The 23,811-nt window shown below is 62.8% G+C and overlaps 2 protein-coding genes across 3 annotated transcripts in view; both read left to right on the plus strand.

The window, feature by feature from the left end:
• Positions 1 to 1,061: 1,061 nt before the first annotated feature.
• Positions 1,062 to 11,194, plus strand: CYTH1 (cytohesin 1). 2 transcript variants are annotated; one of them, XM_026084121.1, is made up of 13 exons: positions 1,062 to 1,144; positions 2,779 to 2,843; positions 3,661 to 3,727; positions 3,978 to 4,096; positions 4,541 to 4,621; positions 4,798 to 4,910; positions 4,984 to 5,132; positions 5,232 to 5,343; positions 6,850 to 6,852; positions 8,690 to 8,766; positions 8,985 to 9,056; positions 9,405 to 9,559; positions 9,779 to 11,194. In XM_026084121.1, exons 3-13 carry the CDS (start codon positions 3,668 to 3,670, stop codon positions 9,855 to 9,857), a joined length of 1,020 nt encoding a protein of 339 aa, XP_025939906.1. In that variant the 5' UTR covers positions 1,062 to 1,144; positions 2,779 to 2,843; positions 3,661 to 3,667; the 3' UTR covers positions 9,858 to 11,194. The 2 variants fall into 2 exon arrangements, with proteins under 2 accessions (XP_025939906.1, XP_025939905.1); XM_026084120.1 differs by lacking the exon at positions 6,850 to 6,852.
• Positions 11,195 to 11,943: 749 nt separating this feature from the next.
• The window catches only part of DNAH17 (dynein axonemal heavy chain 17), a 39,958-nt gene continuing 28,090 nt past the window's right edge, over positions 11,944 to 23,811 (plus strand). Inside the window, 27 exon segments of the mRNA XM_026084134.1 lie at positions 11,944 to 12,285; positions 12,525 to 12,707; positions 12,760 to 12,975; positions 13,051 to 13,150; positions 13,229 to 13,314; positions 13,466 to 13,591; positions 13,926 to 14,081; positions 14,163 to 14,249; positions 14,522 to 14,689; positions 14,926 to 15,042; positions 15,778 to 16,046; positions 16,155 to 16,350; positions 16,641 to 16,787; positions 17,184 to 17,292; positions 17,509 to 17,612; positions 17,721 to 17,861; positions 18,277 to 18,420; positions 18,682 to 18,864; positions 19,029 to 19,283; positions 19,419 to 19,588; positions 19,907 to 20,129; positions 20,248 to 20,364; positions 20,507 to 20,593; positions 20,916 to 21,068; positions 21,760 to 22,008; positions 23,030 to 23,152; positions 23,408 to 23,755. Coding sequence (XP_025939919.1) covers positions 11,944 to 12,285; positions 12,525 to 12,707; positions 12,760 to 12,975; positions 13,051 to 13,150; positions 13,229 to 13,314; positions 13,466 to 13,591; positions 13,926 to 14,081; positions 14,163 to 14,249; positions 14,522 to 14,689; positions 14,926 to 15,042; positions 15,778 to 16,046; positions 16,155 to 16,350; positions 16,641 to 16,787; positions 17,184 to 17,292; positions 17,509 to 17,612; positions 17,721 to 17,861; positions 18,277 to 18,420; positions 18,682 to 18,864; positions 19,029 to 19,283; positions 19,419 to 19,588; positions 19,907 to 20,129; positions 20,248 to 20,364; positions 20,507 to 20,593; positions 20,916 to 21,068; positions 21,760 to 22,008; positions 23,030 to 23,152; positions 23,408 to 23,755 — 4,599 coding nt within the window.

The raw sequence follows: 23,811 nt of genomic DNA on the forward strand, positions 1-23,811 counted from the left end.
GGGGCCCTCCTCCTGCCCCAGGCTACCACCCAGCCCCAGCTTGGGGCTTCTGCTCCAGGCTCCTGCCCCAGCTCAGGGCTTCTGCTGGTGCCCAGCCCCAGCCCATGCTCCTGCCCCGGGCTCCTGCCCAGACCCAGCTCGGGGTCCTGCTTCTGCCTCTGGCTCCTGCCCCGGACTCCTGTCCAGCCCCAGCTGGGGGGCCCTGCTCCTGCCCTGGCTCCTGCCCTGGCTCCTGCCCAGCCCAGGCCCCTGGCTTCTGCCCCAGCTGCAGGCTCCTGCCCCAGCATGAAAGCCACAGCACAGCATGAAGCTGCAGCCCTGTTGTTTGGTTTTTTTGTCCAGGCGGTGGTACAATGGGCCCTTGTTGTGTCCAGAGCTCGCAGCCCTCCTCGAGACCGCCTGTGCCGGACTCCCACTGCTGCCCCTTCGGGGCTGCTGGCTGCTCTCTGCCAGGGCTGGATCCCCCTTCTCCTCCCCCAGCTCCAGCRCTGCCTTCTGCAGTGCTGGCGCTGCCGGGGAGGGCTGGAGCAGGTCCCCGGGGGCTGCATCGCACCGCCCTGCTGAGCGGGGGTGTGCGTGGCGAGGGAGAGCAGCCAGCCAGGCTTCGGCAGCCCTTTCCCTTGCTCCGGCCCTGGCGGGCGGCGGGGCTGCCTCGGGGCTGCCTCTCGCCTGTCCAGCACGCCAGTCCCTGCGCCCCAGCCACGGCTGGCTGAATCAGCAGGAATCTGGCAGTGCCAGGCTGGAGCACGCTCCCCCGCCGCGCCGCAGCCGCTCGCTGCTTGGCGATAGGAATGCGCGTGGCCATTGCATTCCTCGCGTGCCGGCAGGGGCACTTGGCAACCCCTGCGCTGCTGTAYGGGGCCTGGAAGGGGCTGTTTGCTGCCCCTCGTCCTCCGGTGACCCAGCAGCTCCACATCCACACTCATGATGGGCACCAGGCTGCCTGCTGAGAGCAGAGGGCAGCGCGTGGACGTGCACGGGGAGCCTGGCTCGCAGCCTGGCTGTGACCAGGGATGGTTTCTGCAGGCCGCATGTGCTAACCTGACTGTGTCCCCTCTCAGTGCCCAGTGACTTGACCCCGGAGGAGTGCCAGGAGCTGGAGAACATCCGTCGCCGCAAGCAGGAGCTGCTGGCTGACATACAGGTAGGGGTGCTGTGGGCCATCGCGGGACCTCCTGGTACATGCTGTCCCTGGCTGCCCTGCCTTGGCAGCCTCTTGCTCAGGGTTATCTCCATGGGAGGTGGCATGTGTCRCTGGGCAGGACCACGTGCATCCCCATTCAGGGTCTTTTACCTGCTTCTTGGGAAGGGGGAGGGTGAGAAACCACTCAAGGGCCTAGCAAGCTGTTCTCTGCCCTGCCAGGGGGAAGAGGCTGCCTTGCTCGGGGCTGTCCTGCCTGTACCTGTCGCGTTGCTGTCTCTTGCAGGAGTGTTGTGGGAAGGGATGGACTGTGGGGCTGGCTGCTCAGTGGGACCCTTGTGGCCTCATTGCATGGCCCAGACCGAGGATGTGCTGGCCCGGAGGGCTGGAGCTGTGGGGAACCCCCTGCTTTGCTCCCTCCTCCCTTCGTGCTGGGCTCTGGCTCTCCTCTGCGGTGTTTGCCAGCCGCCTCTCGGCCCAGGGGACGGTACTGAGCTGGGAACTGAGTGTGCTGCAACTCCTTCCTCCTCCTCAGGAACGCTGCTGGTGGGACTCGCACTGCTGGGCTACCCCAGCCCCGGCTTTTGGTGCTTGGCCTCTGGAGCGGGACCTTGGGGGGAGCATGGGGAAACAGCTGGAAGGGTCTGGGCCCTGCTTGCTGCAGGGTGCCGGAGAGCCGCAGAGCCCTTACAGGAGCAGGCCCTGCAGCTGGGGTGTGGGTCAGCCRTAGCTCCCGTTTCTGCTCCTGTCCCCCTGCATTGCCAGCTCTGCTGCTCCTCTCAGCCTGCAGATGCTCTCCTGGAATCTCTGGAGCAGAAAATTGGAGCTGCTGGAAATGCGGGGAGGGGAGAGCTGGGCCCATGGGGTGGACTCCAGCAGCTGCTGCAGGGAGCCCGTGATCCGTCCCCCTGCTTCCTCGTAGCGGTGGCTCTCTGCTGCAGGGCCCGGGGTTGGCAGGCTGGGGAGAGGATCCCTGCAGGGGACATAGGCCCCGGCTGGCAACCAGCCTGTCCTGCAGGGCAGAGAGAGCAGTGGCTTCTCCTCGTGCCCTGCAGAGCCCTGGGCTTTGCGCTCCCTTGCGCCTTGCCYGGTGGCGTTGATGACTGCGAGGTCAATGCTCATCTGGGACACTCATCAGTCATGTCCATGATTAAGGCAACAGAGGCTAATTACTGCCATATGCTGGGCACGATCTAAAGGGATTAGGAGATAATTTTGTTAACCTCTGAATCTCTTCCTTCCTGCACAGTGGTGCTGCAGGGGGATTAGCAAAAGGGTGCAGCCAGCTCCCTCACTGCCAAATGCCCCAGGAACTGGTTCAGCCGCAGGGCAGTGCTTGGGGCAGGAGGGAAAGAGGGTCTGTCTGGGCCTCTGGATGGGGAATGGCCCCAGGGCACCTGTCTCACAGCTGGGAGGCCTGGCCTTCGGATCCCTGGCTCTTATTGCCAGCCTGCAGGGTGCCCTTGGGCTCATTCCTGCCTCCGTTGAGTCCCGGTCCATGGGGGTATCCTGCATGCTCTTGGATGTGGGAGGGGAGGGAGCTCCTGGGCCCCACACTGCCTTCAGAGCTGGGGGTGGCTGGTGGGTTTGCGAGGGAGAGAGGCACCTCCTGTCTCAGCGCACGTCTCTTCCCTCAGCGGCTGAAAGATGAGATAGCAGAAGTGACGAATGAGATCGAGAACCTGGGATCCACGGAGGAGAGGTGAGTCCTCTGCCATCGCAGGACCCCTGCGGCAGCTGGTCCCTGGCAGACCCGGGGCCTCTGCCAAGCCCCTTCCCCTGCAGTGATGCTGGCCCTGAGCGCCAGCTTGCCCGCTCGGCGCGGCAGCCGCCGGGAGGCCGAGCAGCGCGCCCCATCCCTCGCAGGCTGGTGCGGGTGGCGTTCCCAGGCGCTCTTAATTCCTTGATGCGGTAACAGGATCCCAGCCTGAATTGCTGCATCCAGAGGTCTGTTTTTCCAAGCCTCAGCCCCTGTCTGGCCACAGAGACTGTCTGACTTTGTTTTTCTGAGCTGGTGCCGGCGGTGCCAGCATGGGATTAGGGGGCCTGAGAGCTGACGGGAGCTGGCTCGCAGCGTCATTTCCAATCACCCTCACGCTGGCCCCACTGGGGCATAAAGGCTGCTCTCCCCAGGGCTCCGCCGCGCCGAGCTGCCAGGGCTTGCCCAGCCTCTCCCCATGCAGAGGTGTCCCGTGGGGATGTTCTCTGTGCCCAGCACCCCTTTCTGCATGGCGTGAGTTTGGCTCGGCGGCGCCTTTGCTCTGGGGCCCAGCAGGCTGGCAGCAGCTCCGTGCTGGCCTGTTACGGAGCTGGGCAGAGACGTGGAGCGCAGTGTGCTGCCTTCGCCCACTGCAGTTTGGGTCCAGGTTCGATGCTGGGGGGTCAGGGCCGGTGGAAGGAGCTCAGTGCACTTTCGTGTCCACACTGACCATCTCCCTGCAGTGCCCTGCCCGAGGGGTGAGGGAGCGGGTGGAAGCCAGGTCTTTCCTCAGCACTCAGAGCTGCTTTGTGCCTTGCAGGAAAAACATGCAGAGGAACAAGCAGGTGGCGATGGGCAGAAAGAAGTTCAACATGGATCCCAAGAAGGTACTGCTGGGGTATGCCAGGCGGGGAGTGGAGTACCAGGCTCCAAACAGGGCCATGTCAAAAAGGCATTCGTTGGCCTATCCAGGGATGGGGCACTGCTGGGGGCTCTGGTCGCTTCGTGGTCCGGCGCCTGGCCGTCTCCCTGAGCTGGGGGCAGAGCCAGCGCCCGGGAGCAGTGGCTGGGGAGGTGGCGAGTGGGTTGGTGGGGTCAGCAGCAAGACCCAGAGCAGCACCTCTTGCACTGCTCCAGGGCATCCAGTTCCTGATCGAAAACGACTTGCTGAAGAACACATGCGAGGATATCGCTCAGTTCCTCTACAAGGGGGAGGGCCTCAACAAGACAGCCATCGGTGACTACCTGGGTGAGAGGTACGCTGGGCCAGGGACGGGTCTCCCGAGGGTGTCCCAGGGTTGGGGTTACAACCTGAGAGATGAGACACAGCAGCTTTTTGAGCTTCCTGGGCAGCCCTGCCAGCTGAGTGCAGGCACGGGGTCACAGGCAGGGCCTGGGGCTGGCTGCAGGTCCCTAGCAGGACATGGGGCTGCTGGCCTTCTGTGACACAAGCCTTTCATGCCAGCCCCTTGCTGAGTGCCAGGGCTGGCTGGTGGGCTATTTGATCTGTAGCTGGCACTTGCAGAAGGCCGGTGCGTGCAAACCAGCCCAGGGCTAGGGCCGGGGCATAGCTGTAGGTTTTCCACCCACAAACGAGCAGAGTCTGGGACAGAGCAGGGAGAGATGGGGCCCTTGTGCAGCTCGGCGGTCACAGGACTGGCTAATCATGCATCCCTCATGTCCTGGCTTTGTTCCCGCAGGGATGAGTTCAACATCCAAGTTCTGCATGCCTTCGTGGAGCTGCACGAGTTCACCGACCTCAACCTCGTGCAGGCCCTGCGGTGAGTGAGGCGCTGGGGCAGGGGCAGGGAGCTGAGCCGTGTCCCGCACGGCACCGCCCGCACCCCGGCTGGGGAGGCGGGTGAAGGGCTTGTGGTGGGACGTAGCAGCGTGAGCAGGGCTGGAGGGCTTGTGGGTCTGGAGCCCCTAAAGCAGTGTGACACCTCGCTGTTCGCAGGCAGTTCCTGTGGAGCTTCCGGCTGCCAGGGGAGGCTCAGAAGATCGACCGGATGATGGAGGCGTTCGCCCAGCGGTACTGCCAGTGCAACCCCGGGGTCTTCCAGTCCACAGGTGAGGGGCTGCCCCAGCGCCCTCTCCCCAGCCGTCCGGCACTGCAGCTGACTTTCCCCCTCTGTCCCTGTAGACACCTGCTACGTGCTCTCTTTTGCCATCATCATGCTGAACACCAGCCTGCACAACCCCAACGTCAAGGACAAGCCCACGGCGGAGCGCTTCATTGCCATGAACCGAGGCATCAACGACGGGGGGGACCTACCTGAGGAGCTGCTCAGGGTGAGGGACGGGGTGCAGAGGGCCGGGGGCTGGGGTGCAGAGCCAGCCTCTCGCAGGGCTCCCGAGGAGCAGAGGTGATGCCGTGTGTCTTTGTATCAGAATCTCTATGAAAGCATCAAGAATGAACCCTTCAAAATCCCTGAGGATGACGGCAATGACCTCACCCACACCTTCTTCAACCCCGACCGGGAGGGCTGGCTCCTGAAGCTAGGTGAGTTCTGGCAGAGGGGAGGATGTGGCCTGGGGAGGGCAAACTCTCCCCTGGGGATGGAGCTGGGCCATGGGTGCAAGCCACCTGCCTGGAAGCRGGAGCAGGCGCCAGGGCTGCCTGCACCTAGCCTTCCGGCCCAGCTCCGGAGCGTGGCTCTGCGGAGGGGCGGGGGGCTGCAGACATGGGCTCAGCTCACAGGGAAAGCGTCCATACGTCCAGCAGCCCTCCGTCTTCCCTGGGCTTGTCGGCAGGACCGGAGCCACAGCTGACCAGGCCCCGCGGTGTGGCCAGGCAGGCTTCCCGGGAGATGCTGCCGGCGTTGCCCGCTGTAGGATGGGCAAGTCCTGGGGTGCAGAGCTGGTAACGGGGTCTGGTGTCAGAGCACAGAGACCACGAGGCCCTTCTCGTCACCAAGCCACAGCCGCGTCCTCTTGGAGCAGGCCCCAGGGAGYGAACGGCGAGCTGCCCCCAGGCTGCGTGCGTCCCCCTTCCATGCCACAGACCGGTCCCTGCCTCACCTTCCCACAGCATTATCACCTCCGCATCCCGGCTCCACATGCAGGCAGCATGCATGGCATCCCCGCGGCCCCACTGCAGCACCCCGGCTCCCGCAGACCACGAGCCGTGCCCCACGCCTTGGCTCCTGTGGCTTCTCATCTCAGCAGCTGTTAGGGAATTTTCTGCCTGGGCTGAGTGAGGAAAGGGGGAGGGAGGCGGGTGCTGGCAGGAGCAGGTTCTGGCAGTGGCCTTCCCCTGGGGCTCTTGCGAGGGTTGGGACTCCGTCCTCTAATTGGGGGGTGTTTCTGCTGTATTGCCACCCCCTCGGGACTGGAAAGGGGCCTTATGCCTCCGCATGCTCCGACTGGAGCAGAGCGCTGCCCGCTGCCAGGCAGGGCTGTGCTGGGTGTTCAACCAAGAGCCGCCCGCCTCTCCCGCTCGCGGCGGGGAGGACGTGGGGGGCCCTGGAGAGCCCCAGACCTGCCTCTCCCGGCCCTGAGCCAGCCAGCGCTCGCTTGGCAGAAGGGACTAGTGCAAGGGCAGGTCATCTCCCAMCCGTGCCAGGGCTGTTTGCAGCTGGGGAGGTCGGAGAGGACGTCGGAGCATCCCTGCGCTCACGGCTGCCTCGGCTCCAGCCCCCTAAYGGGGCGGCGAGGGGGACGTGCCGAGCGAAGGGCTCCGCAGTCGGGAGCGTTGGGCCTCCCTCCGTCCCCAGGCCCGGCCAGGGCAGCGAGGGCTGCGCCCTCCGCCCCGTGCCCCCGCAGAGGGGAGGCCAGTCCCGCAAAGCCACAGCGAGCCAGGCCGCGTCGGCCGCCCCGGCAGGCCCCTCACGGCTTCCCCGCTGCCGTCCCACCCTGCTGACACACACGCGGCCTCTGCGCGGGGCGAGGGGGGTTGAGTTCTTTGGGGTTTCCTTTTTTTTTTTTTCCTTTTTTTTTTAATTTTCTTTTCTCCCTCATTTGTATGTTTCCATGATTTTGGCTCTTCCTTTCCTTCCCCCAACTCCAGGAGGTACGTACCCCTCTTTCCTTTTTTTTTTTTTCCTTTTTTTTTTAATTTTCTTTTCTCCCTCATTTGTATGTTTCCATGATTTTGGCTCTTCCTTTCCTTCCCCCAACTCCAGGAGGTACGTACCCCTCTCCCCCCGCTCTGCTCACACTGCTGGAGCTTCATTGATTTCTTTCCTTTCCGTTTTTAATTGCTGGTGATTAGTCTCATTGCTGCTGCTGCTAACCAACCGCACCGCCCCGGGGACCTCGCCTGCCGGAGGGGAGCAGCCCCGCTCCMCGCGGCCGCCCAGGGCAGGGACGCTGGCTGGTGGGGCTCCCTCGACGCCGAACGCTCCCCGAGGCCCGCCGGCCCCCTCAGCCGCCCCGGCCCCACGGGACGCTCCCCGCGCGCGGGGGCCGAGGCCAGGCCACGGCCGCCTCTGTGCTTCGCCCTGCGTGTGCAGCGGCTCGGCCCTGCGGGGTCTTCGCCTCCGGCGCTGCAAGGGGACGGGGCCCGGCTGGGGCGCGTTTTGGGGTGTCCGCGGGAAGGGCCCCCAGCCCCCGTGCGCCGGGCACGCCGCGTGCCTGGAGGTGGCTGGGTGCAGCGCGGAGGAGCGYGGGGCACGGATGGGAGCCGTCCGCGTGGGCTGCCCCTTTGCGGCGCTGCCCTCCTGCGGGTCCGGGGGGTCGAGCTGAGCCGAGCCAGGCCGGCAGGCACGGTCAGCGGGGCTGTGCCGGCTCGCGGGCGCCACACGGCTCTGGGGCCAGCCCCACGGCAGCCCTGCGCCGCGGGAGGCCCTGCCTGCCCTGAGCTCCCTGCGCAGCCGGGCGCCTGGCGGCCTCTTCCCACCCGCCGCCCTGGGCGAGGGCTGGGGGAGCCGGAGCCCGACGTGGGCTGCGGAGGGTGGGCACGGCGCCGCAGGGCTGGAGAGGGTCGCACCCTCTTTGGGTTTTTGGATGGGAAGGGCTGCTTGGCTCCAGGGAGGTGCAAGGCCTTTTTGTCCTAGGAAATGCTGGCACCCCCTGGCTCTGGCGTTAGGGATTGGGGTGCGGAGCCTTTCCCGGCTAAGGGGGCAGTAAGGAGGCGTGGGGGCTTTGCAGAGGGGTCTGCTTTTATTGCAGCCCGGCTGGGCTGGGGGAGAGGAGCCCGTTCTCCCCAGCACGCCCGCGGTGCTTGTGTGCCCATGCTGCCCCCTCCTGCCACCCGCCCGCTCCGACGCCAGAGCCGCAGCGTGCCAGGGTGCTGGAGCAGGAGCCGGGCTCTCCCTGCGGTCACGGCACCCCCGGCTGCCGGAGCAGCCCCTGAGCCCGGGAGAGCAGCAGCTTCTCCTTTTGGGGGAGCAGCCACGTAACTTCCTCAAACCGAACATCCCCGAGCCCGGCGCCAGCCGGAGCGGTTGCTGCAAAACAGAAAGCCCCGCGCTGCCTGGCTGCGAGGCCGACTCGCTGCACGTCCCTCTGACCGTGCTGACGCGCTTCCTCGAAGCRCTCTCGCTTCTGGTGAATCAGCGTTTTCGGTGGAAAACGGCTCAGCGCACCCAGCCCAGCCCTGCCCTCCCGCCATCCTCCGCCTCCATCCTCATCCGTCTGCTTTCCGCTCTTGCTCGTGCCCTGTCCGGCGTGGTTTGTGCTGCCTGCTGCTGCTGCTGCTGCTGCCGCCCGGCGCCTGCGCGGGCGCCCGCGGGGCTGGCTGCCTCTGCTTGCGCCCGGCGCCCGGATGCTTGTTTGTCCTGTGTGTCCTTGTCGTGGGCTCCAGCTCTGCCATAGCCTACATGTGCCCGCGCGCTTCCCGCCCCGYGCGCGCCGAGGGGCCCCGCAGCGCCGGGGGCTGCGCCCAACCCGCCTCTCTCTGCTCCCAGGCGGCAGGGTGAAGACGTGGAAGCGACGCTGGTTCATCCTCACCGATAACTGCCTGTACTACTTCGAGTACACGACGGTCAGTGGCCCCGGGGYGGAGGCGCGCCGAGCTGGGACGGGAGGGACGCCGTGGGTCCGCGCGGCTGCAGGGCTGGCCGCACGCCTCCCGGCGCACTGGGGTGCCAGCAACCGCGGGGGTGCGGGATGCAGACCTCGGGGGCCGGGCAGCACTACGGGGCTGTGCGGGGAGAGGGGCTCTTGCAGCTAAAGCCCCCCTTCCCTGCTTGGCCCCATCAGGATAAAGAGCCCCGGGGCATCATCCCCCTGGAGAACTTGAGCATCCGCGAGGTGGAGGACTCCAAGAAGCCGGTGAGTGCCCCGCAGGGCCCCCGGGCGGGGGGGGGGCGCGTCTCCTGGTGCTTCGGTGGTGGCAGGAGCTCGGGGTGGCGGAGAAGGGAGCGCCGGGGGGAGGGTGCAGCCCCAAGGCCGGCACCCGGGAGGCAGGACTCGGGCCGGGGCCGCCTGCCTCGGCATCCCGGCTTGGTACCGGCATGTTTCTTGGGGCCGCAGGGCAGTGGGTGACGGTCGCAGCAAGTCCATCCCCATTCAGGTGTTGGGGGTGCCTCCGCCAGGGGAGCGCCCACAGCCCCCGTGCTCGTGCCTCGTCCCCTTTTGGGAGGGCAGCGGCCGTCTCTGAAACGTCTCCTCCCTCCCCAGAACTGCTTCGAGCTCTACATCCCCGACAACAAGGACCAGGTGATCAAGGCCTGCAAGACGGAGGCGGACGGGCGGGTGGTGGAAGGCAACCACACGGTGTACCGGATCTCCGCGCCCACCCCCGAGGAGAAGGAGGAGTGGATCAAGTGCATCAAGTGAGTGCTGGGCCGGGGGCCGGCGGGGAGCGGAGAGGACCCGGCTGCCGCCCTCCCCGCGCTCGGGAGGGCAGTGCTCCCCTGGGCTGCGGGAGAGGAGGGGGGAAGCGGCGGCTCTCCGTCCCCGGGGGCACGGAGGGACCTGCCCCCGGCCCCGCACCAGGATGAGCTGCTTGCAGCTGGCTGCGCGGCTAACGCGGCCCTCGTTCTCTCTGCCAGGGCAGCGATCAGCAGGGACCCTTTCTAYGAGATGCTGGCTGCCAGGAAGAAGAAGGTGTCCTCCACGAAGAGACACTAGCAGCCTTTGCTGGCCCTGCAAGACCGGCGTGTCCCTGGCAGCGTGAGCATCCGGAGACGGAGCAAGCCCACTGCGGGACTGGGGCCTCCCTGCAGCCTGGCCCTCCGCACCCAGGACCTAGCTTCAGCTTCGCAGTTTCCTTACCGCGGGGGCACGGGCAGCTCGGTGGGTCTGGCCCCCCCCCATGCCGCAACTGCCTCGTCCCCAGGACATCATCTTCGCGGGCAGAGCAGCCTCCCCGTAGGCGTGAGCAGGGCTCAAGCTGGGAGGTCCCTGCACGCAGGGAGCCCCGGCGCTCGCCCCCGGTCTGCACGGGGCTCGTCTGCGCGTGGGAAGGGCCGGGGGCGAGTGCCGTCCTCCCGCCTTGCTCGGCCTGGCCGGGGCCGGGGGGCAATGCTGGAGCCGGGCGGGGGGCACGTTAGGTGTCCTTCCTGGTCTGGATGCCCAAGGCAGCACCGCACAGGAGGAAGGCACGCTCCAGGGGTCGGGAGGCAGCGCGGGGAGCCCCGTGCCGGGCTCCCCCCCAGCACTTGGTCCTGGAGCACTTGGGGCATCCTGCCCCGTCCCGGGTCTGCGCGGCCGGCGGTTTCGGGGGGGTGACGGGCGCTGGGCACAGGGTGGCTGGGGAAGCGGCCCTGCGCGGGCACCGCTCCTGGCCCTCGTTGTAGCGGGCCKGGTCCGTCCCAGGCTCCCGTCCCACCCGTGCCCCGCGCCGGGGGACGTGCCGAGCGGCACAGTGCYGCGGGTTTGGGGCCGGAGCTTGTCACCGCCTCGGCGTGCACCGGCGCTGCCCGGGCACCGCGGGGTGCAAGGGRCAGCACCCAGATGAGGGCCCTGGCTGGGCGCTGCCGGCACGCGCTCCCGGGGGCAGCGCTCCCCGCGGCCGGGGCTGGCCACCATCTCGCCTCCGGCACGAGCCCCGTTGGCGAGCGGTGGGATGCGGCCGCAGCCCGCGCTGRGACGACTGCTCTCCGCGAGGGGAGACCGGCCTGGCCCCGGCCCCGGGCGGCTCCACAGGGAGCCGGGGCTGGAGCCTCACCGCTGCCCGTGCCAACACCCGCGTCCCGTCCCGCTCCCCCCGCCGCCGCGCACAGGCCTGGAGAGAGGCGCCTGGATCAGTATTAGTCTATTTATCAGAGGTGTAAATATTTCTGTATAGTTTTCTCCTTTTAGATTATTTTGTATGTCGGCGTTGTTCCGTGCAGAGACCTCTCTCCGGGAGGGTGGCGGTGTGGCAGGAATTTTTTATTCTGATTCTAACTTTTTTTTTTTTTTTGCCACGGCCTTGTAAACTAGTACTGAGGATCTGCAGCAAATAAACACCGAACCTGCGCTCAGCCTCGGCCCTCGTGTGGTCTCTGCGTGCGGGGCCGGGCCGGGCTGGGCGCCCTCGGGGCAGCTCTGCGGCCGCGGCCCACCCTGCGCGGGGACGGGGCTGCCGGGACGCTGCCGTCCCGCGTCTCGCCGGGGCGGTGGGGCTCAGGGGAGGGGGACGCGGCCGCCTGCCTGGCACGAGGGGAGCGGCGATGCCGAGCCTGGGTGGGAGGCGAGGGCCGGAGCTCCGGCCCCACCGTGGCAGTTGCACCTGGGTTCCGCAGCGGTTGCTCCGTGGTTCTGCGGCAGTTGGCTGCGGCTGTCGGCTGGAGTCGGTTGGGCTGCGGACGGTGGTCGGTGCCTGTTGGGGGTGATGGGGCTGGGGGTGATAGGGCAGGATGGGATGGGGCAGGTGTGGTGGGGCAATAGGGCAGGATGGGATGGGGCAGGCTGGCAGGGGGTGACGGGACAGGAGACCATGGGGCAGAGGGGCGATGGGGCTGGGGACCATGGGGCAGGTGCAGGGGGCGATGGGGCAGGTTGGGGGATGACGGGGAGGGCTGGGGGCAGTGGGGCTGGGCAGGGACGCTCCAGCCGGCTCCCTGCGAGGCTGCAGCGCACGGAAAGGATGGAGAAGGGGCCGGGCGGCGAGGAGGGCGCAGCCGGCGCCAAGGTCCGGAGCTGACGGTGCCAGTTATCCCCGGCTGAGCGACGCCTCCGCCCCTTCCCACCCGGCAGCGCGGCCGTCCCGGCACGGCGTGGCGCAGGCAGGATGGCGACGCCGGACAAGCGGCACGACTTCATGGAGCGCTTCGTAACGCCGCTGCTGCGGCTGAAGCCGGACAAGTGGCCCAAGTTCGTGGGCAGCGAGGAGGCGGCGGCCGCCCTGACCGAGTTCTTCGAGAAGCCGGACGCGCTGGAGCTCGTGCTGGCGCTGAGCCCCGCGGGGCAGCTGCTGCCGGCCGGCTGCTTCCCGCCCGCCCTCAAGGGCAAAGGCGTCTACTTCGTCAAGAGGAAGCGGGAGAACATCACCCGCGACAACTGCGAGGCCGGGCTGCTGGTGGGCGACATCAGCCCCGCGCCGGTGGAGCAGCTCATCGCCGTGGTGGAGGAGGTGGGTCCTGCGGGCACCGGGGTCGCCTCCTCCGCGCCGGCTCGGTGAGTCTCACCAGGTGGATTTCGCTCAAACGTCCTATAAACATTCCTGCTAACGGTGTTGCCCGCCCAAAGCCCTCCTAAGTGGTGAGTCCGGCCCCAGAGCCGGGGGGTCGTCGCGGCCGCCGCGTGCTGCCCCCTTGCTGCCGCAGGAGCCACGGTGCCGGCCGGGCGCCCCGACGAGCCGTCTCCCCCCAGGTGGTCCACCCGCTGCTCCTGAGCGAGGAGAACGTGGCGGGGTGGCCCCGGGTGGTGGTGGACGACGTGGTGCGACAAGCCCACCGGCTGAAGAACGAGATGTTCGTGATGGGCGGGAAGATCAAGGGGAAGCCCTTGCTCCCGCTGCCGGAGCGCCTGGACAGCCTGGCCGGCTCCAGCACCGTCCTGGACAGGTGGGTGCTCCGGGCGGCGCGGGGGCCCCTCCCCACACCAGAGCGTGACCCAGCTGCCTTCCAGCCTGTCCACGGCTGCCGACAGCTCCCTGCTGCGCTCCATCGAGACCGTCGTCATCGACTGGTCCCACCAGATCGGCGACGTGCTGAGCAAGGACTCGGCGCAGCCGCTGCTGGAGGGGCTGCACCCGCTGCCCCGGGCCGAGTTCGACTTCTGGCACGCGCRGCTGGACAACCTGCAGTGCATCAACGAGCAGGTACTGGTCCCGGCCCCCGCCGCCCTGCCAACCCGGCGCCAAGCCCGGCGCTGAGCCGCCGCCGTTGCCTCCCAGCTGCTCGCGCCCCGCGTCGCCGCCATAGCCCAGATCCTGCAGAAGGCCAACAGCTGCTACTGGCCCGCTCTGGAGACCGTGTTCAGCGACGTGGCTGCGGGTGCGTGCCCGGCACCCGCCTCCCTCCGGCTCCGGGAAGCCTCCCGGCAGCTGGTGCTGAACCTCTCCTCTGACCTAGGTCTGGAGGAAGCCCGTGACGTTTGCCTTCACCTGCGACCGCTCCAGATCCTGCTGGAGGAGATGGAGCAAACAGACTACACCCAGGTAAGTCACGCACRGCAAAACAGCYGGGCACATCCTGCCCGCCTAGTCCAAGCAGGAGCGGGTGCATGGCACAGCACGGCAYGGCACGGCCCTTGCTAGCRCGGTGCCAAGGGCCCCAAAAGCCCCRYGCTGACGTTGCACCACTCCCCAGCTGCAGCCCTGCATCGACCGGGTGCTCTACACGCTCTGCCTCGTGTGGGCTCGCTCCCGGCACTACAACACGCCCGCCAGGGTCATCGTCATCCTGCGGGAGATCTGCAACCTCCTCATCGAGATGGTACCGCCCCGGGCAGGGCGCCGGGCCAGGAAGGGGCTGCAGGAGGGCGGCTCCTGCTCCCGACAGTGCTGGGCGGGCGTCGGACCCCTTCCCGCGGCCTCTTCCCGCTGTCGGAGCCGGAGCGGGACACGGGTCGGGCTGGGAGGAGTTGAGATGACTGAGAGACGCCCCTTAATCGAGGGACCAGCACGGCCGCCATGTGGGCTGGAGAGGGCTTGGGGCAGACGTGGGTGACGGAAAGTCACCCGAGAGCAGGTGGGGACAGCGGCGGTGATCGCGGGGTGCCAGGAGCAGCCGCCTGCCCAGAGCCCGCGGCTCCGCTTGTCCTTTTTAGACCCGTAACTTCCTGAACCCCGAGGAAGTGATGAAAGGTTTGCAAGGAGAAATGGAGGAGACCTTGGGAGGAATCGGGCTGAGCGTTGCCACCGTAGAGAGGCTCCTCCAGTCCTACAGCGCTTGCTGCGCCGAGCTGATGCCCGCGTTCTTCGCGGTAGGCTGCGGGGGACGGCGCGGGACCGGGGCTCCGCGGCTCGGCGGCTCCGCTCCCTGACGGCCCCGCTGCCCCCAGGAGGGCGAGGAGCCGCAGCTCTGGGAGTTCCCCCCGTCCCTCGCCTTCAGGAGGTTGGACGCCTTCCTGCACCGGCTGAAGACCATCAAGGTGACAGCAGAGCGTTTCGGAGCACTCACCCCGTGCTGCCAGCAGCGGCCCCGGCTGCGGGAGGGAGAGGTGCCGGCTGGCCACAGTGGCCGCCGGCTCATGCCCAGCACGTGCCTTGCTGCGAGTGTGGCAGCACGTTCGTGGCACCCGGCAGCTCCCTGCGTTGCCCCCGACCGGGCGCCGCGGCACCTGCACCGGTGGCCCTGGAGCACCGGGGAGCCGGAGCCGGCGGTTTGGAGGAGCCGCACGCAAGGGGTGTTTCTGCTCGCCAGGAGCTGTACGAGACGGCTATTGAGTTTCTGAAGCTGGAGAAGGTTGAGCTGGGAGGAGTGAGAGGAAACATCTTCAGCAGCCAGGTCTTCCAGATCTACGAGGAGGTCTCCGAACTCATTAAGGGTTTTGCCGATTGCAAATACGATCCCTTAGATCCTGCAGAAGAGGTGAGCGAATGCTGATATGAAAATGTATGCATTTGCTAAATGAAAAAAAAATTGCTTGGCAGAACGAGCCAGAAGACCTGCATGCAAAATTGTCACCATGGCAACAAGCGCGCTCACTTTAGAAAAAAATCACAGCATCTCAGTGCCTTTCCGATTAAATGAGTGCCTTTCTGGAAGGATGCGGGACTAAAATGCAGAAGCTACCACCGCTTAAATCATTTTGTTCTTGTTGACAGCAATTGAATAAAGATTTTGCAGCGTTCCAGACCAAAATTCAGGATTTGGATAGGCGCCTGACAACCATCTTTTGCCAAGGGTTCGATGACTGCAGCAGCATGGCATCTGCTGTCAAGGTACATGTGCCCCCGCGGCGCGACACATCCTCTCCCCGGGCACAGGCGTCCGGGCGAGGTCACGTCAGGTCAGCAATAACCAGCTGAAATGGGTGAATTTGCACAAAGGTTAAACGCATGAACGGTGGCCAAAAGCTGTTAAAGAGGCCAAATGTCTCAATGTGCGAGTCCCGTTCTGAGCAACCAGCAGGTTAAAGCAGGGGGACAAGATGGGAGTCCCAGAAAGATGCAGCCCGAGGATGTGAATACTGGAGCTTGTTGCAAATGGGTCCATGAAACAGTTTTCTGCCAGAAACAAACGTAATTGACATAAAAAGCAAAATGTTTTTACCTCCTAAAGGTTAATGGTTCAACGATTTTTAAACTCCAAGCAAATTTTTTTCCATGGGAAATGCTGAAGATCTTGTGTTTTCTCCCATTTAAAAAATAAATCCACATTTTGGAGTTTCTCATCAATTTTGTGTTCACTTCCATGTGCGAGGATCTACTGAACAAAAGTGGCCATGGCAGAAATGAGCTTCTGGGAGAAAAAAGAAAATTCACCAATTCCCTGAGCCAACCCCTCTGGAATTTTTTAAACCCCCTAAAATGTTTCATTGCTTAAGCAGAGGATAGACACGTACTTTCTGCAGCTAAGCACAGCATACCCTTGTGTTTGGGAAAGACCATATCAGCAGACTGTACCAGTGGATACTTTGAAGTATAAAAAAATTAACACATTTCTTTCTTCTTTAGTTGGTGCACATGTTTTCATCGCTGTTGGAACGACCTTTGATAAAGGCAGAGGTTTCCCCCTATTACTCAGCCCTGCTGGAAATGTTTAACACTGAACTGGATAACGCGAAGATAATGTACGATGCCCAGATGGCGTCCGCGAAGTCGACGGGGGGTATCCCCCCCATCAACAAAAACATGCCGCCGGTAGCCGGGCAGCTGAAATGGGCGCTGGAGCTCCAGGAGAGGCTGGAGGGTCCCAGGAAGGACCTGTTCGCCATCGACCACCCGTAAGCGAGGCTCAGCCGCGGGAGACGGGCCCTGCGCGGATCGGTCCCAACGTGGGTCTCGTCCCCTGCCGCATTAGTTTATTAATTTATTTATTATGGCTTGCACAGTGTCATGGCCAGCGCTGAAGCTCAGCTGGTGTCCGGGAAATACGACGAGATGATAGAGCTGCTGCAAGGTTACCGTGAGAAGACCTACGCAGAGTGGATAAGCAGAGTCGACCAAGATTGCCAGTTTAACCTGGAGCAGCCCTTGATACTGAGAGATCCTGACTCGTCCCTCATCAGCGTCAACTTCGGCAAAGAGGTTGGTGCTCATGCACTTTCACGCAGCCCTGTCCGAAGGCACTGCTGGGGAGGAGGTCCACGTCTGCAGCGGATGCTGCCTGAGCCCAGCTCCCTCTTTATGTTTGATGCTTTTGTTGAGGCAAAACACTCGCAGATACCTAAATGCATTTGCACACCAGTTTGGAGCTGTGCTTTGGGCAATGCTGACAATAATTCATCTGAATGTAAATCATCTACCTTTCTTATAAGGCTTTCATGAAATGTTTCAAATTTTATTAACAAATCGTTTCTGGTCGTTGTGTCTTGCAGCTCGTTGCAGTTCTACGGGAAGTCAAGTACTTGAACTTCCAGAATCAGAAGGATATTCCAGGCAGCGCAGAGAGCCTCTTTGCTCAGAATGAGATGTTCCGAAAGTTTGTGGACAATCTGGACCTCATTGTCGGCTGGTACAATAAGGCAAGTTCTACCGGGGGAGGCAGCCTGGAAAAGCAGTAACTATCCAACGCCTGGAGCGCTTGCCCTGCTGAAAGCCAGGCTCGGACTCGCTGGGAGCCCCTTGAAGAAGGGGGCTACTGCGAGACAGGTCCTGGAAGCCCAGGGTGGTTTGAGCGCACCAGGCGCATCCCTGGCATGCCGGGACGCTGCCCGTCGCGGTGGCTGCGCGAGCGCCGGTTGCTAGATGCGATTTCCGCCGTGATGCCGGTGCCCTCGCATCCTCCTCGTGTGGTGCGGCTGGAGCGGGAGCCCCGATTCCTCTGCAAAACCAGCAGCCAAAAGAGCGCGTCTCCCAGGCCGGAGCGTGGTGCCCTCCCTGCCCTGCAGGACCAACCAGGAGGGGCTTTGGCTTCCCAGATCCAGCTGACGGTGCTGCCGGTGGAGCTCCCGCTGATCGCCGGGGAGCTGGAGACCGTAGACGCCCAGCTGGAGAAGGCAGAGCAGACCTTGTTCTGGCACCACGAAGGTACGAGAGGGTCCCGCCTGCGCTCGGCACAGTGGTTGCACCCAAAAATGCAGATTTCCGCTGCCCAGGTGCGTGCGGGTGAACCAGGTCTCGGGGCGGCAGCGTGTCCCTGCCGTGGCAAATAGCCCTGAAGTGCCTGTGTTCTGCTTGCTGTGATTTAGGCTCCCTGGCTTGAAAGTAATCTGTCTCAAACTTGTACATAAATTTTCCTCGCAGGTGTCATGGAGTACATTCAAGAGATGAGAGATATCTTGTATAATTTAGAGACCAGAATCCAGAAAGCAAAGTTAAATGTGGAAAATATCACCCACTTTATGGAGGTAACATACATTTGCTAGTCACTCTAAAAATGCTCTTCTTGGTAAGCTTCCTCCTGGGAATTACTCTTTTCCAAGTGCAGAAAAGGAGTGTTGCCTTCTTTTTTGCAGGAGTGCTCAGCCAGTCCCTTGTTTGAAAGAAAAGACAATAAGGAGACGGCACTCTTGGACCTGGATGGGAAAACAAATCACTTAAACAAGCGCTACGCTGCAATTAGGGATGTAGGCGTAACGATTCAGAATATGGTGATGGTGAGAAACATCCCATGATGCTTTAATCAGAATTGCTTTAAGAGAAGATTGTATATAACGCTTACATGCTGCAGTACTGTGAAAACTAGTGTTTTCACGTGGTTTGTAACGGGGAGTGCTGGGCTCAGGTTTGGGGTACAATTCTCTAGTCTCTACTGAGACGAAACTCCTGTAAAAGATCAGGAAATACGTTACATGGATTGCAGGAACTCGCTGCCTTCTCAGGTGAGATCTGTGGCTGCAATCGCTGGCTGTCGCACAGCTGACACAAAGAGAAGGGCCTGTAAAACGGTCATGCAGGAGAAACCCCCGACTTGCCCTAGGAGAGGACTCATTTGCAAGAGTGTTGGACAGGAATGGGTAATACGCTTGATATTTGTTGATAAATATTAGCATACTTTTTTTCTGCTTGCAGGAAAATGCAGATCTGTTTAAGGCTGATAAGTCATCAGAGAAATGGCTGAACTACATAGAATATATAGATGAAATAGTATTAGATGGATTCTTCAAACTTATTCACAAATCTTTACAGTTCCTGCTCAGCAACATGGTCCCTGATGTACGTTCAGGTTTATCTTGTGACTATTTGCCCATGCTTAGGGATGTGCCAGTGCGTTTGTTAGTCGCACAGGGGACAAACCGTCTGGTTTCTTCAGGCATTTAATAAGTTGCTAAACCTGCCCTTCTCAGTGGTCCCTGCGCGATCCCTAGGTAGAAAACGCCGGAGCRATGCCGGGGTCCCCGCTTTGCCGGCGCATGGGGCAGGGGACCGGGGCGGGCTGGGGACGGCAGCTACGCAGGTTGTGCTAACGTGTTTCAGGCCAACGTGGCCCCCTTGTTCGAGGCGCACATGGAGCTGTACGATGACCAAGTGAGACACCTCCCGCCGATGGAGGTGGGAGAAGACAACAGCTTCTTGGAACTGGTGGAAAACCTGCTCAAGGATATCTACACGTCTGCAAAATTCATTCCTCGGCTGGTGGAGGGAAAGCTGAAATACAAGGTCAGTCTCTCCGGGGGTCGGCCTCTCCCCGGCTCATGCGGAGGTGGGGTGGAGGATGCCCTGGGTCCACCACCAGGTGGAGGATGCTGCAGGTGCACCGCCGGGTGGACGATGCCGTGGGTCCCCTTCGGACCCGATCCCCGATAGCTCTGCCCGCCCCGCAGACCGACCTGGAGGACATGGCGGACCTCAGCGAGATGCAGGAGGAGGTGGTTTCCCTGGTGGTCAGCGTCATGAAGCAAGCGAGCGAGTACGAGGCCTCCTTCGAGACGTATTCCTACCTGTGGCTGGACGACCCGCAGGAGTTCCTGCAGCGGTTCCTCACCTTCGGCCGTGCCCTCACCCCCGACGAGCTGGAGTTGCACGCGGAGGAGTACCTGCCCCACGTGCCCCCGACTCTTGGGCAGTTCCAACAGCAGGTGAGGGACCCCGGGTGAAGCAGGGCAGGGGCCTGGGGGTGGGAGACRCGTCCACGCAGACCAGGAGGGAGGCAGGGAGCACCGGCGTGCCCAGGGCAGCCCCAGCCGAGGGCTGTTACCGTCTCTGGTTCCCAGATCGACTCCTACAAGAAGCTGTATGAGGAGGTGTCCAGTTTTGAGACCTCCAAGGTCTTYGACGGCTGGCTGCAGAGCGACTGCCGCCCCTTCAAGCAGGCGCTCCTCAACATCATCAAGCGCTGGAGCCTCGTGCTCCAGCAGCACCTCAGCGACCACATCACCACCAGGTAGAGCAGCTCCTGCCGTAGCGTTTCGCTGGGAATATAAAGACGGCTCCGCGTGCCGGGTAGCGAAGGAACGGGTGGGAGCAGGTTGTCTCGTGCCTTGAGATCTTCAGCGCAGGGGCCTGGGAGAAGGGCCCTGGGCACCTCCAGCATGTTGAGCCCCTGGAGATATGTACCCAGCAGCACCAGTCCCCGAGTACGAGCTTGTGCCRACCGTTTCTCTAGCGTTCATAGGGGCTGTTGTTAGCAACCAGGCTTTGACTTCTTATTCCTTTGCACTGATGCCTGGTCGCATGAACTACCCAATCCTCTGTCTTTCAGTCTCCAGGAGCTGGAAAATTTCATGAAAGAAGCAAATGCTGGCTTGACTAAGCCTCTCCAAGAGGGAGATTATGATGGGCTGGTGGAGGTGATGGGACACCTGATGAGGGTCAAAGACAGGCAGGCGACTACGGACAGCATGTTCGAGCCCCTGAAGGAAACGATCGCGCTGCTGAAGACATACGGCGAGGAGATGCCCGAGGAAATCCACCAGCAGCTCCATGTGGGTGGTGCTGGGCACGGGCCGGGGCTGGGCGCGAGTCCCCGCGGCCCGGTGGCAGCCACGGTGCCGGCCGGCGGCCGCGCGGCATGCCCGATGCCGACCTCCGTCCCCGCTGCAGGACCTCCCCGAGCAGTGGAACAACACCAAGAAGCTCTCCTTCCAGGTGAAGCAGAACGTGGCGCCTCTGCAAGCCAACGAGGTCAACATCCTCCGCAGGAAATGCCAGCAGTTCGAGGTGCCCGGTTCGGGTCCAGGAAGGGGCAGGGGCRGCAGGAGGAGCCCGTCTGCTCTTCGCTGAGGCTCCTCGGCATCGGCAGAGCCCTCTGCTCTCCCCGCGGCTGCCTCCCCGCCACTGCAGCCCCTCTGTCCCCTCGCAGGTCCGGCAGCAGGAATTCAGGGAGAAGTTCCGGGAAAACGCACCCTTTTCCTACACCGACCCGGACCCGTACAAGTCCCTGAACAAGGTAACGGCCTGGCTGCCCCCCGCGGAGGGCAGTACCGACGCGGCAGCGCGCCGCCGTCTCAGGGTCCATGCACGGCAGCGTGCATCCCTGCAGCACGGGGTGCAGCTGGCCGGCAGATGGARAAGGGCGACCAGCGCGCCGGGGGGRCCTGGCCCTGCAGYGGTGGCTTTCCCAGTCCCCTGCTGCAATGCAGCAGATGCCAAAGGACGGAGCCGTCCCGGAGGGGGAAGCACGTTCCTGGCACACGGTTGCYGGCAGTGCACCTGGGATGCGCTGCCCGCCCCGGCACGGCACAGCTGAGGCTCTCTTTTTCTCCATCTAGCAACAGAAGAGCATCGCCGCCCTGGAGAGCGACATGGCAGCCCTGTCCACGTCGGCGGGGCTGTTTGAAGTGCCCGTCCCCGACTACAAACAGCTCAAAGCCTGCCACAAGGAAGTGCGCTTGCTCAAGCAGCTCTGGGACATGATCGTCCTGGTACGTGCTGGGGTCTGCGAGCCAGCCCAACGGGGAGAGCAGGAGGCAGGAGCACGGGGATGCGCAAAACGAGCCTCTTGGGAGTGTGGAGGAAAACAGCCCCGTGTCTGCAGATGGTGACTGCCGGTAGCCGCCTGCTGCAGTCCACAGCTGCAGGGTGCACGGGGCTCCCGGCCAGGGCAGGGCAACCGGCGCTGCCTCCAAGCCTTGGCTGGAAAGCAAGCTGCTGTTGGCAGGCGCGGGCACCATGGGTTAGCCGAGATGCAAAGTTGTTATAGTTCCTCTGCGAGCCTCATCACCGTAAGAGATGAGTGTTTAATAAATTGCCAGCTGGGTAGCACACGTGTGTTTGGCGTGGCGGGTGCACCGGGCACGTTGGCACTGGGCAGCACACGTGTCTGGCGCGGCAGGTGCACTGGGTGGCAGAGGCGTTTCTGGTGTGGCGGGTGCACTGAGTGCACCGGTGCTGGGTAGCACACGTGCTTGCCATGATGCATGGTGAGTGGCGTGGGTGTTTTTGGCGTGGCGGGTGCACTGAGTGCGCTGGCACTGGGTAGCGTGGGTGTTTTTGGCGTGGCGGGTGTGCTGGGTGCGCTGGCAGTAGTTATGCAGCTCTTTTTGTGCAGGGGAGGAGTGCTGACAGGCGCTCCTGGTGATTTTACGGCCTAAGAAAAGGTACCCCCAAACGCAGGTTAACACCAGCATTGATGACTGGAAGACCACCAGATGGAAGGACATTAATGTTGAGCAGATGGATATCGAGTCTAAGAAGTTTGCTAAAGACATTCGGAGCTTAGATAAGGAGATGAGAAGCTGGGATGCATTCACAGGGCTGGACAACAGCGTGAAGAACATGATCACATCCCTGCGCGCGGTGAACGAGCTGCAGAACCCGGCCATCAGGGACCGGCACTGGCACGAGCTCATGCAGGCAGCCAAGGTGCTCCGGCCCCTGCGCTGCTCCCCCCCGGACCACCACCCCAGCCCTGGCCCTGGCTCTGGCCCGCAGGCTCTTGGCAGCCTGATCCAGGTGGTTCCCAAGATTTCCAGCCACCAGGGAAACTCCTAGTAACTGATGTGGAGCTGGGAATGGTCCTTTGCAGCTGTGGTCCCCAAAATGCCCATCCCCAGCTGCACTGTGCTCAGCGCCCAGAAGGAGCAATCATCCAAATACAGCTACCCCGATTCCTCCTGGTTCTGTGTTTTTAAGGAACCAGCTCTAGGGACTATTTGTGCTGCACTGTAAAATGCTGCGTGTTTGTTAACAACTCATTTATTAGGTAAACAGGAAACAGTGCAAGGGATCTGAGCTAGCTCTGAGCTGCCAGCCTTGACCCTGCATTTTCTGACCTTTCAGATAATCAGATAATTCAGATTTTCAGATAGCCATGAAATCACTTGGTTGTTGGCAGAGGTATTGAAGAGGGATCTCTTCACGTTCCCCAAAGCCTAGGAGGCTGTTTGGGAGAGCTCAGCCCATGGGCGCATGGCTGCAAGCAGCTGCAAACTCCAGCTCCCAGCTCGAGCTGCAAGCCCCTGAGGAGCCGGGAACGGGGGAGTTTCCGTGCTCCTGGCTCAAGTTGCGAGCACCCGAGGAGATGGGAACAGGGGAGTTTCCATGCTCCTGGCTCAAGCTGCAAGTCCCCAAGGAGATGGGAACGGGGAAGTCTCCGTGCCCCTGTGCAAGCACGTGCAGTCATCAGCACTCGGCGTGCAGTTGCTCCTCTTGCTCTTATAAAGCAGTCACTAAAGTACCATGACCCAGGCCGACTTGGAGGCTAAAGAAATTAGTCTTTAAAAATTAATGGACATCATTGAAATCATATTTAAGAGGTGGCCCTACGTGAATATTTGTGTAGGCTCTTTAAACGTAGGTGTTAACGAGAGAGCTGGTCTGGGCAAGCCGCTGGGTGTTTCTGCGCGGGGTGTCAGTGCCCCTGACCACGTCACTTCTGCTCCAGGTGAACTTCACCATGTCCGAGGACACGACCCTCGCTGACCTGCTGCGGCTGAACCTACACAAGTTTGAGGACGAGGTTCGCGGCATCGTGGACAAAGCCGTGAAAGAGTCAGGCATGGAGAAGGTACAGCAAACACGGCTCGGGTTGTACCCGCCGTTACTGCAGATAAGCCTGTGCTCCGGCACTGCTCTGCGACTTTCAGCTCTTGTGTTTCTGCTCGGGGGGCTGAAGACCACGCGTGGGCTGGCACCCGCGGAGCACGTGCTCCGGCGAGATGCTCGTATTGCTCGGCTTGCCTTTCCGGAGGGGTTTCCATAGGACTGTCGCCCCTTGATAGCTGCAGAGTTCAGCTCATTTCTGCTCATGCTCTGCCTGCAGGTGCTGAAGGCCCTGGACGTTACCTGGTCGGCGATGCAGTTCGAGCACGAGCCCCACGCCAGGACCGGCACCATGCTCCTCAAGTCCGACGAAACTCTCATCGAGACGCTGGAAGACAACCAAGTGCAGCTGCAGAACCTGATGACTTCCAAGTACCTGGCTTTCTTCCTTCAGGAGGTGTCAAGCTGGCAACAGAAGCTGTCTACCACCGACTCTGTCATAAGCATTTGGTTTGAGGTGCAGCGAACATGGAGTCACCTCGAGAGCATCTTCATCGGCTCCGAAGACATCCGCAATCAGCTGCCGGAAGACTCCAAGAGTTTTGACTCTATCGATAAAGACTTCAAAGCAAGTAACCTGCCCCTCCCTGGACCCCCTCGAGAACCCACTGGTGGGTTTGATTC

The sequence above is a fragment of the Apteryx rowi genome, unplaced genomic scaffold (assembly GCF_003343035.1).
Source record: "Apteryx rowi isolate R43461 unplaced genomic scaffold, aptRow1 scaffold_626, whole genome shotgun sequence".
NCBI classification, from domain to species: Eukaryota; Metazoa; Chordata; class Aves; order Apterygiformes; family Apterygidae; genus Apteryx; species Apteryx rowi.